We start from the raw sequence: 13728 nt of genomic DNA on the forward strand, positions 1-13728 counted from the left end.
ATAACCGGTGTCTCTCAGGGTCCAATGTAGAGAAAAGATTTTATTGCTAGGCTGCAGGTTGCACATATGGTGGAAAAATGGCTCCCAAATCCTCTCAAATTCAAAAACGGGCTCTGGCTCCATCAGCTTATGTGGTCTTGGACAGGACACTTCATGCCTTTGTGCCTCAGTTTCCCAGCTGTTACTTTTCCCAGAAAAGTAATTAACTTTTCTAATTAAGACTGTGCGTTATTTTACACATACCTACTTCCCGGCCAAGATCTCCTCCTGTTTTTGTAGTCCTAGCTATGACTGCAGTGGAAAACACTGTCTATTCAGAAGCCTGCATGACATGCCTTGAATCAGGCGGCATCTGCAGAGGCTTTTGGCCAGCATTTCACTGGGAAGACGGGGACAGCTTTTTGCCACAAAACCCCTGGCAGCTGGCATTGCCTCCTGGGGCCAGGCTGTCCCTGCAGCAGACACAATCTCAGCAGCACCACACACTGTGAAGGGAAGGCAGGGATCCCCTCTCACTCTGGCCCCACAAATCATAGGGCATCCCCCAAGCCACAGATGCTGCTTCAGATATCTCAGATTTTCAGACAAGACTGCCTTCACGCTCTGTAACTTGGACAGCTCAGCTACAACAGTGGCCTGAGTTATTCATGGTGCCGGTGGGAGAATAAATAGGTTTCTCCACCCCTCTGAGCCTCCCTCGACCCCAGAACAGGCTGACGGTCTCAGTGCAAGCAACAAAATCTACCACCAGCCCCAAGGAGCTGCCCCTCTGCTGTCGCTGCCTTGTTCTGCCCATAAAACATGATGGCACTTACTGGAAAGGCATCCTGGGCTTCACACATCCTGGCCACTGAGGTCTGAAACTCCCCGATGAAGTCATGTCCCCCATCACTGTCGTAGTCGTAACACATGACCTGCGGCAGAAGGAGCACGAACCAGCCTCAGATGCAGTGGATACACCCCTGCTAGCAGGGCACGGCTGTCCCTCTGCTCTGCCCACGGGCTGGCATCCTCTTCCTCCGTGCTGCGGCACAAGACAGCCACAGCCCTTCAATGTTCCCAACTCTGCGGGGACATTTGAGGTTCCCTCCTTCCCCCTTTGGAGACCACCAACTGAGATTTTTTGTTTTGTTTTGGGGGGGTTTGTCGCTTTTGTTGTTGTTGTTATTGTTGTTTTAATAAGCGACCCATGGGGTTTTAGACATTTAACAATGGAACCCATCATGACATGTGCCAAAAATGCAGCCATTACCTTTATCAGCTTCTCCACGTCCCCATCACAGAGCGACACTAAAGGCACAGTGAACGGCTTCCAGACGGGGTCCAGCGTGTACTTGATCACCTGCAGGGTGGGGACGGAGGGATGCAGTTACAGTGAGTGAAACAGGAGACAGGCAAAAAGCAGGGAACATCCCCAGGAGACCCTGACTCTATCCCAGATGAGCTGCAGAAAGCCACATCCCAAACTTTAGAACAAGTGGGCTTCTAAACCTGACTCCGCACCCCTCACCCTAGCCGTTGCTTACTGTCCGTTGCCACCACTGCACCCATCCAGGGTCTGCCCACCGAGGAGACAGAGTGGTGGGACAGCGCAGCCAGCCGGGAAAGCTGAATGGCCCTTGGCACGTCCAGATCTCGCCTCCTCTCTGTAACATCTGCTGCCTGAGCTGGAGAAACGTAATTGATGCTTTTTGACATTTACTAAGAGAATGCAACTGCTTGGTGGAAACTAGGTGTGCTAGCAAGCTGTATGAGCTGTAGACATCAGAGATGCTTGAAGGGCATGTGAAAAGTCACTTTCACAAAGGTACCTTGCTCAAAAAGAAAGATTGATGTGAATCTCAGGGGCACAAAGCTCAGAAATGCCCAGAAATAAAGGCCTGGCAAAGACTTTTCGGGACAGCCGTTCTCACTGAAGCACCAGCAGCAATATTCACAGCATGAAGCTGTTTTAATACATTTTTAATAAGGAAAAGGGAGGAATGTGAATCCTAACAGCAACTGCAAGGGTGAAAGAGACAGGCAGGTGACTTATACACTGTGATCCAAGCCAGATGCCTGATGAAGAGGTGCAAAAGCTGCTACTATGATGGAAGAACCCTACAGCCCCTTCCCATCCCAAGACATGCCTTCGCACAGGCTGCACTCAAGACCTCATCTCCCTGCTCCACGGGGCTGTACCCACTGTACAGTATTGCAGGGGCAGCCTGGATCAAAGGAAAAGGAAAAGGGAGGAAAAAAAAAAGGAAGACCACAGAGCAACCCTGCTCTGTGCCAAGGCGCACACGGGGATAGCTGGAGCAGAGGACCTGCCCATACAGGACCTTGGAGCTCTGCAGCTGGAGCTGAGGAGGTGCAGGGACATGCGTCAGGCAGAGACAAGGCGATGCCAGCCTTCTTGCTGAGGCATGTGTTTGTGTTATGGAACAAACCTACAGCTCCAGTATGCCAGACACATGCAGGAAGTTTTGCCAGCAGGTGAAAGCAGCCCTCTGCTCTCTCCAAAGCCTTCGGGTTCCTTCTGCTGAGCCCAAGAGCGGCTCAGCCAGGTGAGGAGCAGGTCTGTCCCTGCTGCTGCAGGACAGAGATAGCAAATAACCACACAGGGCTTGCAACAGGCTTTTATTTTACAGGCAGCCCGGGAAAAACCCTGACACTGCGAGCACAGTTTAGTAGAGAATTTGTAAACACCTCCTCCAGGAGGCTGGGAGAGCAAGAAGCCCACACAGGGAGGCAGGCACGGGATGTGGTGCCCATATGCTGCCAGCCGCCAGGTCCCAAGGGTGGGCGTGCAGGAGGATCCTGCTCCTTCACTGCACGCACCCAGCTGGGCGTTCGCACCTTCTCTTAAATAACAGGCTGTAATGAGAACACTAATCCTCCCCTGCCAGACACCTCCCTTTTGGCATGACAAATGGCAGCCTCAGGCTAACAGCCGATTACATTCATATACCCAAAGCAGCAAGAAGAGGAAAACCTTTCTTTGTACGTGGTCTCAAAACATGAAGCTGCTCGTCTGGCATGAGGGCAATGCTTTATGTTTGGCTAGTAGGAGAAGGCTGCTGGAGCACCTGTAAGGCATGCAACATTTCCTTCCCTGTCCCATTACTTAAAGAAAACCTGGCAAGATCCTTAAAGGACACTCCCAGGACCCCCCCCCCCCCCCCCCCCCCCCCTTTATCGGTGATTTATGAGATAATGCCACAAAGGGTAAAAGAAGCTGATTTAAGGACTGTGGTGTTTCAGTAGCTCAGTCTGGAGTAGCGCTTACCTCTGTTCTGTGGACCAGCATCCACTTCCCATCGTCACCAGGTTTATAAAACTCCAAGAAGGGGTCTGACTTTCCAAACAGATCCTGGGGAAGAACAACAGGACAGGTCACACAGGGATTTGCAAGAGAGAACTCCTCCCCATCATTTTTTTCTGTAAATCAGTCAAAAAGCGTGCGCATAGGCCAGTTTGAATCACCTTGAACACCCACCTCTGTCTTCCCCAGCACAGCAACACTGCAAAAACCTTTACAAACTCTTGCAGCCAAGAAATAACTGGTTATTTCTGTACGAGCTGTACACACAATGCCGACCGAGTACCGAAGTGCTCAGGAGAGGTCCCATCGCAGGGAGGGGAGGGCTGGGTGTGCCTTCCAGACTCCCTCTGCATCCCCAGCCTGAGTGGTCCATGGGGATGCCAATTCCACAAATGTCCGTGTTCTGGACACGCAGGTCCTGTCGCCGTTCACGCAGTGTGTTGGCATTCCTGCCGTGGGCAACTCCGTGCCCAGGCGCGTGCCCGTGGGACTTTGCTCACGGGAGCCCATCCCTGGCACGCTCTCTGGACACCAGTGCCACGGAAAACAGCCCCAGCTGGGAGGCAGCTGTGTTTGGGTTAGAAAAACATCCAGAGCTTCAAAGCAAAAACGCAATTATGAAGTGCACACGTGTCGGGAGTGGGGTGGGGGGGACCCTCCTACACACAGCAGGAAAGCATGAGCAGAGCAAATCTTTAAGGAGTAAGCTGCACGGTGTTGACAGAGATCACGCAACACCCTCTGAGATACGCAGACTTCAGCCAGCATGTGTTTGTTTTCCTGCCAGCACCTCCTTAGATATTCCCCTGATAAAGGGCTGCTGGTGCACGAGAAACACAAGCACGCTTCCCCGCTGGGCATCTGCATGGGGGCAACTTCTGTTGGCAGGCAGAGATCCAAGAGCAGCACAAGCGGGCGGCGCAGGCAGCACTCATGAGAGGAGCCCCAGTGCTTGCAAGCAGAACTTTGTTCCCATTCAGAAAAAAAAACTAGGATGTGGCTAAAAGTGAACCCAACCCAAAATATTCCAAATTATTTCCTATTTACTGAGAACTAGAGCTGTTTCAGCTGGGTTTTCTCCCAGATGGAGGTGGCTGCCTGAATCCTCAAACAGTTGGAGGAACTTCTTCCCATTGGCTTTGGCAGGGACACTTTGGGCTTCCAGGTGATGGAACAGGGATGCAGAGGGCTGAGGGTACACCTGGACACCAGGGGGTCCCATCCCAGGAGGGGATGGCTGCAGGCTCAAGCACGGCCCCAGAGGAAAACCCGTTAGCATTTCTATCCAAATCCTGTTTCCAAAGCCAGCTGGAAATGTAAATCACTGCAAAGCATTTTGGCTTGGAGAAACTGTAACGTGCTGTAGTCAAAACTCACAGCCACCTCTGATGACTGCTTTCATTTTATTTTATATTATTTACTGCAAGTCAATAGCAAAGAGCAAAAGCTTGAAGGGAGGCGCTCTGACGCTATTTTTCTCCTACCGTTTTTGCAGGAAAGCAGAACAAGCCTTTCTTTCTGCAGGGGAATTGGTTATGGTACAGTTCTGTGCATGCTTAGCCAGAGCCTGGACTCAGTGCTTCAAAGCTTCACTGATGAATTAAAGAACCGTTGATATATACCCATTCTCATAGACCCTGCCCCTGCCTATGCTGGCTTAACCTGCAGCCCAGAGCGGTTTCATTGGCACTGACCCCACGGGAGGTGGCGGAGGCACCAGCACAGATGGCAGCAGGGAGCAGGGAAGGATGCCCGCTGGGGTCCTACACACAGCACCGGGAGCAGCAACCCAGTCTGCAAGCCCACTCAGCCTTGCTCCTTTCGAAGTAGGGTGAGAGATGCCTCCAAGCCACAAGATTGTGGACTGCTATTTTAAAATGTCAAAACCACCAACATCTCACCCACGCAAGCCTGGCAGGAGACAGAAACTGAGCAACTGAAAGAGCTCAGCAGACCAGATCGATCTGCAAGCTGGTCCAAGCACCTACATCATCCAAACTGGGGCTCGCTCACCGCAGCCAAGGAGGGCAGAGAGGCAGGTTCCTCAGGAAGCAGCTCCCCAAAACACAGCTTCCAGCACCAATCCTGGCTTGCAGCGCTTGCCCTCCCCAGCCATGCTGCAAAATTATGCTTGCCCCTGCAGCTGTGCTGTCATGAACGGCCATGGGACTGGGAATCACCAGGGCTGAGCCTGGGTACAAATGCCTTCTCTTCTGCAAGTTTCTTCCTCTTAAAACTCCACCAAAAGGTGATCTGACACAAGGTACAAACGCCTCAGGCTGATTCTGCTGCTGGTATTTCCCCACCGTGAAGCTTCGCCATTTAAAGCAAGGCAGGGAGCATCGCGTGGCCAAACCAGGGGTGTGTGATGGGGAGAACTTGCCCTTGGCCTGAGAGAGGTCCTGGGGTCAGGTTGGTCACTGCACACGGGTCTGGTTTGCAGCATGGCTGCTGGTGAGGGATGTTCAGCTCAGATGCTGCACATGCAGCAAGACGGCCCCATGGCCCTGCTTTGAAATCCCATGAGACCTCCAGCCCCCGCCACATGCTGCATGGTGCAGGAGGGTGCCATGCTCTCAGCTGCAGTCTGGTCCCTTATCCCCATGTTTTCTCTTGGCTGCTTCTTCTCCATTCTCTCCTGTATGCTCGTTTAACCCAGCTCTCATGGCGGCATTTCATCCACAACCAGTAAGTGCCCATCAGTAGGTTTTCCACAGCCAAATAGCAACTCCTTTCAGTCCAGGACTGTATTTTCAAGGCTTCTGCCATTCTCACACACTTAGCCCCTGTATCACAACACAAGGTACCTCCTCCCAAGCTCTCTTAGCAAGACCATGAGCTTGAAAAGCCGGGCTGGGGTTTTGCATAGGCAGCATAAGGTACAGTTAGCATGAGGGCAGTGGCTGTTTGGAACATTTATTTCATGGGTCACCAGGCCACTTTCCCTGCAGCACAGGGCAGGGCAGCGCTGCCTCCAGGGCTTTCTGCTCGCTGTACAACTTCAACAGGGCATACATGGCTCCTCTTCACACACTGCTGGGTGGGAAAGACCAGTGGGAGCAGGATGGGAAAGGGAAGCTAAGCTCACTGCAGCCTGGGAAGGGGTTTTAAAACTTAACTCATGCTGATAAAGACCCGGGCTTCTGATCTGAGAGACTGATGGAAATTGGGTGCTGCCACTGTGGAGAGAGCTGGCTGAAAAGTTGGGTTTCCACATCATGGGAAATTTCAGGATTTCCTTAAAAATAAGATGAGATTTGTCCAATTTCCTTTTACATGTTGGGATCATTTTCATTTCTGTTCTGAAGCGACATCAACATCCTTTGCCTGTTACTGGGACTTTGAGCATTGCAATGCTGCTGTGTGCTATAGGAATCAGCAAAGAAAGCCCATCCAGCTCTTCGTAACGTCAGGCGGACACCGAGGTGAAGCAGAAGAAGGAGCTTTTTGCTGACATCTATTGATAAACTGGAGGGAGACCCAGAAAGGGATTATTTGCAGTCCTTACTCCTGTGCAAACACGTCTACGTCACAAACTGTCTGCCTACAGTGTTGCAGGCAGACGATGAATTTTTGTATTTTGACCACGGGTCTGAAGGGCAGATGTATATTGCCTAATCTGAAGAAGCTGGAGAGGGACCTGGTTGGAAACCAGGTTAGAAAGGCAAGCCCTGCCCACAGAGCAAGTGATGCCACCAATTAAACTGACAATGTAAGAAGTGCATATATGCCTGAAGTCCCAGTGCTGCAAGGAGGCTGTGTGAAGACCCAGGTCCTTGGCCCTGTTCTTCATAATGGCCATTCCCACAAAGAGACCCTGAAGCATGAAGGAATGGCACCAAACCTGCCGTAAAATCTTATCCCTTGCTCTCCAAGACAACAGAGGCTTTTACATGGGAAGAAAATTGTTGCATCAGATATTTCTTCATTGACATGCATGGGGTTGACTCTCAGCCACATCTCATAGGAAGCCACCAGCCCAATGGTATTTTCCAGCCCACTCAGGAAATGAATTTACTTGAGGATTCCTCAGCAGGGACATCTGGCTCCTTGCACTGCAGAGTACTAGATAGGGTAAGTAGGAAGGAGAGAAAAACAGCCACTCCCAACAGCTGGGAGAAACACTCAGATAAACTGGGCATCCATCTGCTTTGGACAACAGGACTGAACAACCCAAGGTTTCTGCCCCAGCAAACACCCTTCTGCCTAAATGCTTGCTTTACCGTGGTTTGAAAACCAAGGGCTATCCTGCCAACAATGCAAGCTCTGGAGACACTACGAAGAGGGAAGAAAAAAAGTCCCATCGATTGCTTAGCAACAGAACTGGTTTAAAAAGAATCGCTCCGGTTGCCTGGTAAATAAGGTCAGATTTCTCTGTTCAGAAAGGCTTACGGTTTCCTGTCTGTCATATCCAAAGCCAAAACCTGCATTATCTACCTCCATGAGGTCAGTGCTTCTTCCTTGGAAAAGATGGGCCCTACTGTTTGATATATAAACAAACATTCTCTCAATTTTGAGGAGGGCTAAAGGCAACAAGCCAGGAGCACTTATTGACTTGAGGGGTATCAAAACTGTCAGCACAGTCAGGAGATATTTCCAAAGAGCAGGCAGTGAAGTAATAAGTTTAGCACAAAATACTCTCTCTAAGACAGGTCCTGTGTCACATAAAACCTTTCCATTTATATGTGCATCACAAAGAAGGTGAAATGATGACAACAGAGAAACTGAGGCACAGGCTTACCCAGCAGCAAGTGGCACAGCCAGGACCTGACTCCAGACCTCCAGTCCCAGCCTCCTGCTTTCACCTGTGGGACTACTTTCTGACACCCCCATACCCATAAGCAGAGATCTCCTCAGATCCCTCAGCCTATGAAGGACAGAAGTTTAACATTCGCATCCTCTGATGCATCACCACTCACCTTTTTATCCAGTTTCCTGCCAGCCATGCTCAGAGTAATCACCCTGTTGTCAGAGAGCTCTTGGGCAGCTATCTGAAAGACAAAGGGAAGCTGTGTTCATTTTCAGCATGAAGTCACTGAACAGCAAGCCAAAAGCCAGAGAAGAACCCAGCACATGCTGGAGATACCCGTGCAACTCCTGCAAAACCCATTTCTAAGCTTCTGAAGATCTAATGAAGATCATACACGCCATGGCGTGCCCATGTCCCTGCCCTCGGGGTAATCCTGGTGGCACCATGAACTGGAGTGGAACCACGTCCTTGCACAATCACCCAACAAGATGGCCCAAGGATGAAGACCCCATCATGGCTCCTGATAGCTACAGCAGGCACAAGTGCAGCCCGGCTTACTTCAGTTTAAGGCGCTTATCTCACACATGCTTCAGCAAAATGGCTTTGACTGCCAAAGACCAGTGGGCTGGTTTTGTCTGGAACACGGTCTAATGAGTCTCTTGGTATTTTAAGAAAGGGAATGTTTATAACAAAAAAAAAAAAAAAGAACACACAAAAACCAAAAAACCCCACACGTTTATTCATTTCTGTTAGCAGCCGTTTTCTGAATCATTTCGATTTCTTCTCAAGGCTCTGTCCTGATCGAACACCTGCTCTCCACCTCCTGCCTCCTGTCCCCCCTCCCTTCCCCGTGGACCCAAGCCGTGGCTGTGCCCGTGTCCCTCAGCACCCCTGGCCTGAGGAGCTGGGGGCCCACCAGGAGCACCGCGCGGACATTTTCCCCTCACCGGAGCACTGCCTTCACTGGACCTCAGGGAGGCTGTCCTTCCCTGGACATGCAGCATAATTGCAGCTGGGCCTTTACAAAACTCGGTGAAATCAAGGGGACAATTTTCTTCAGAATGAGCAATCAGAGGGGTATTCACACTAACGGGAGGTGGGGAATGTGCGGAGCCGATGAGGCAGTCACGGCCCTGGAATCACAGCCTGTCCAGCGGAGACCACTCTCCTCAGCCCCCCAGAGGATCCGCTCGCTGCCGGCGTTCCCCTGCCCCACGCGGACGCGCAGCTCTGCAGACACAGCCTCGAGTTCCCCGCTGCGGAGGGGAAGGTGACTCCACGTGGATCGGGGCGGGGATCTGCTGCTCCCACACCAGCCAACCTCAGCGCCGTGAGATGCCGTGAGCACAAGAACCTCAGGGCAGACTCCACAAAGGGCTCTCCTTCCCACATACCCAATAAGTTTGTATTTCCTTGAGAACGTTGTATTCAAAAGGCAGATTGTTAGGTTGGATTTCTTTAAGGACATTGTTTTCGAAAGGCAGATTGTTCTCCGTTCACTTTAACAAAGCCAGAGCATTGTTTTTCTCTTCCACCCAGTCCTTGGTGGGTGCGCGTATGTAAGGAACTGGAGCTGTAGGGAAGCAGACGGAGGTTGCCCTTTGCAGATGACACTCCTGTCAAAAGCAGGCCCAGTGTGGAGTCCCTGCATTTCTGGGCTCACCACAGGCTAAGGAAAAGCCAGGCTGTGCAGAACAAACAGGTACGCTGTGGCATCTCCCCTCGGACAATAACAACATCCCCACTACTTTGTCTGGTGGAAAGACCTTGATAACAATTCCTATAAGCACAGTGACATGCTTTGGGATTTTTCCCAACTATTTAAACCTCAGGACTCTCACTTAATCCCAGTAATCAAGCCAAGGTACTATTGTTGCATTCACCCCTCTATGACATTTGTGTGCGGCATTTAAAAAAATGGAAACTTGGAAAAAGCTTAAGGGAATACTGTTAAGGAAGGCAGGGCTTGGCTCTGAACCCCACACGTTGTAAGCCCAAAGCAGAAGACTCTCTCTCAGTTGGTGCTGGCAGCCCTGCGCTAACCCTGGGGCTCACTGCTCTCCAGCATGGTGCCAGGCTACGAGGACAAGGTCCTTCCAGCACACACAAGCCATCACAGCCGGTTTGCATCACCTGTTTTTAGCAGAGGCAAAAATAAATAAATAAACCAAAAAAAAAAAATCAAAGAATTATACCGATGGCACAAAATGAAGCAGACATCTCAGACCCCTTCATTTTAATGATGCATTAGTGACAGATCAGAAGCTTCTTTCTTTAAAGTGGGCAACTTTGAACTTGATTGGGAACTTTCAGTCTGCTCCAGTCCCTCCCATTCAGGCATGGGGTGGCAAGAGCCCACTCCTGAAGAAGGCACACTGGCATCGGGTATCATCAAGAGCTTTGCTGCGGCTTTTCCTCTTGCATTTAAAGATTAACTGCAGCAATTAAGAGAGGAAAGCTAACAGCATCTTCGCAGTCTCTAGAGCAAACAGCAGTGGAGATGCCCTTGCAGCAGCCAGGTCCTGGTCTTTCAAACTGCTTTTAAACCCCTTCAGCGCTTTTAAAACCTGACTGTGGTTTAACTCTTGGCTGGCTTTTTCTTCCACGCCTTCGTTGCTCTGCTGCAAGTCTAACAAAAACTGTAATGAAGAAGCAAACAAAAATGATGGGAGATGTGGCATAGGGGAAATGAGCCTAAATTTAGCCTTTTCTTTAAGTAAATAAATAAATAAATCACTAAATAGATCTGCAGTGGGAATGCCACTGCCCGAAGGGGTCTGCAGCAGGAGCAGAGGCTGTTGCTATGAGACTTGTTGCTAACGGCATAACTCCTATCCTCTTCCTACAAACAAAACCACTGATTGTCAGCAAAGAAATCAGCCCTTTTACCTCCATCTGCTATGGGGAGGTCTGAACAGGCATTATGTACAAGATAATAAACAACAGTATATATTCACTTTGTACTTCTCCAGATTTATTTATTTTTTATTTCAGTGCACAGAGACCAAAATACAGATTGAAGTCTCACAGAGCTGGACACCAGACAGAGACTGGATGAGATGGTCCCTGGCCCAAATACCTTGTCCTCCAAACAGACTAGAAGTGGGCAGGAAAGTGGGAGACGAAGGAAAAAAAAGTTAGTGACACAAACTGCAGCATCCTGGGCCCCTCAGTGTCTTGCATCATCCCTGGTTTATTATGTGTATTTAAACACTCTGTAGGTAAGATAAATGAGTTACTGTACCGTTATCATCCCTTTCCCAGCTGGCTTGCCATTCCCCAGAAGGAGAGTTCTTGTTATTTTCTTGCTGGAGACAATCTAGAGAAGACAAAGAAAACAAAGTAATGATTGTACAAGTGATCAAAAGCAGACTCATAAGCAACTGATCATTGCTCATGTTAGTTAATTCACATTAAGCATTCACAGCAATAAAAAAAAAAGATGTATTGTTCAGAGATGACCATGATGTTGTCTATGCTGCCACCACCGCTGGAGCCACCTGAGTGAAGCTCAGCTCTTCCCAGGTCCCAGAGCCCCATGGCGCAGACTGGGATGCAGCACCCCGAAAACACCACCGAGTCCATAGTGCATCAGGTGGCTTTTTAACAGCATGGAGCAGCAACAGCACAAGAGGCTGAAGCAGCCCCTGCAGTGCAAAACCCCCTGTCTAACCCACGGACCAGGTTGCCTGTGTGGTGCGAGTCAGTGGGATCTCACAAAGCCAGAGCTACTGTGATTTGTCCCAAGCAAAATCACAACTCAACCTTTCAAACACTGTGTTAAATACACCCTTCAACCACAAACGGAATCTTTTTTCAGCTAACATGATCCCTGCCAGCAACTTGCTTCCAGGGCATGTTTCCATGGAGAAACGACGATACAAGCCAGATGCTCTCCCCGAGCATCCTCCTAGACTTACTGGCTGCACAGCAAGGCATAGGGGGTTGGTACCCCCCCCCAAAGGCATTTCTCCCCTTCAGCTCTGGCTTGTAATAGGCTTCTGGGAGCTGAATTAAACCCCTTGAGATTTTCCCAGCTCAGTGCGTTTCAGGTGCCTTCAGATTTGGGGACCCTGTAAGTTTTTCACATGGGATGCAGACCCCCATACAACAAACTGCAACCTGCTGGAACCAGCCATGCTCTTCTCCCATACCTACCAGGGACCCCTTCAAAACCTATGGGTTACAATTTAAAAAGTGCAGCCCCACCCATCCTTCTGTCTTCTTCCTTGGTCCTATATCACAGTCAGAAATAAATAAATAAAAACAAATGAACGAAATGGCTTAGCTTCTTGCTACCACCACCCAAGTGACACAGCCACACTTGGATTCTTCCTATTGCTCTCCAGAAATGCTTTTTTTCTCCTTCCCTTTTTGCATTTTTGAGGCAAAACCCCTTCCCATCATGGCTAGCAGCAATGGAGCTCCTGAAGTTATGCTGGAATCTTCAATCCAGCCATGTCATGGTGCTTTTGCTCCAAAAACGTATACGAATCACCATATAACACAGCTAGATGTTTGTGCCTTGCTGTGGCGTAAGATTTCTTTGCAACCCTGGTGAGAAGCAACCATGGACACTATGCAGCCTGCAGTTTGATCCCTCCTAAGGTTTCACTCAGCCACAGAGGTCATTACAGGCCTCCAAGCAATCCAACAATCCTTTTAAATCTTGCCACAGACCTAATTAGCTGCAGTAAAACAATCCAGCTGATCTGACAGGGCTCCGATGCAAACTCAAAACTGGAAAGTCAGGTGCTCATTGTGCAGTTCAGAGGCAGGTTACTGCTGCACGAGTGCGCTCTCCTTCCCTTCTAACAGGTGGGCTTAAGAAAACATCTCACCAGATAAAAAACAGACTTCAGAAACCCCACAGCAGCGTGGCTGAGCCCACAAGCCCAAGTCCTCCCTGTTCCACCCCTCTCCTCCCCAGGCCCCTGTGGTTCCCCACACCCCCCTCTGCCCTGGGCTCTGCCACGCAGGGATGCTGCACTGGTCACAGGGAGAAGATAACAACGCTTCAGGCAGAGGCTTTCAGGGAAAAAGGGAACGTGAGAAGATCCCTCCTTTCCAAGCTGGTGTCCCGTTGTGGACTACAGGTCACAAAGAAGTTCATGTGTCACTTAAGAGAACTGCCACAAAAACTCATCAAAATCTGGGCACACGCATAAGGCAAGTTCTCTTCCACAGAGCTCAAATATTTCCATAAGGTCACAGAAGTTTAAAGTTCTCTTCTTGGTGAAAAGGACACCAAATGATTTCAAGAGAGCTGGGTAGCATGCAACTAGAGACAGAACCTCACGCTGCCAGTGGGGCCATGCAGTTCTGCCTTTGTTGCCCCATCGGAGGGGTGCACTGAGCTCATCACCTTTTAAAGCACCAGAAGCAGTTAGGCTCATCTAGGAGACCTCACATGCAGGAAAAGAGGGGGCTGACTCCTCCACCCTCTTCCCCAGTGCATATGGATGACGCTTCTCTCCAGCAGAGCCCAGGACTTCTGCAGAGGTAGGATTAGTAACGGTGAGGTTTCAGCTCTGTTTCCTTATGTCCTTAAGTTCTTCCCCTTTTGCAGCATCCATCAAGACTGCGGCCCTCACAATGAGCACTGCTGAACTGTCCCACACCAGAGGTGGCTGCATTCTAATAACAGGGAAATGAATGCGAAATGGTTTGG

General features: G+C 50.0%; 1 protein-coding gene across 2 annotated transcripts in view; it reads right to left on the minus strand.

Annotated features, from left to right (window-relative positions):
- Positions 1-13728, minus strand: part of CPNE2 (copine 2) — a 58677-nt gene that overhangs the window by 21278 nt on the left and 23671 nt on the right. For both annotated transcript variants that reach the window (XM_083852290.1, XM_083852289.1), the window contains exons 4-8: positions 11302-11376; positions 8227-8298; positions 3272-3355; positions 1253-1342; positions 816-914 (exon numbers count right to left, since the gene is read on the minus strand). In XM_083852290.1, coding sequence (XP_083708416.1) covers positions 816-914; positions 1253-1342; positions 3272-3355; positions 8227-8298; positions 11302-11376 — 420 coding nt within the window. The remainder of the gene's footprint in view (positions 1-815; positions 915-1252; positions 1343-3271; positions 3356-8226; positions 8299-11301; positions 11377-13728) is intronic.

The sequence above is a fragment of the Anser anser genome (genome assembly GCF_964211835.1).
Source record: "Anser anser genome assembly, chromosome: 11".
Taxonomy (NCBI): Eukaryota; Metazoa; Chordata; class Aves; order Anseriformes; family Anatidae; genus Anser; species Anser anser.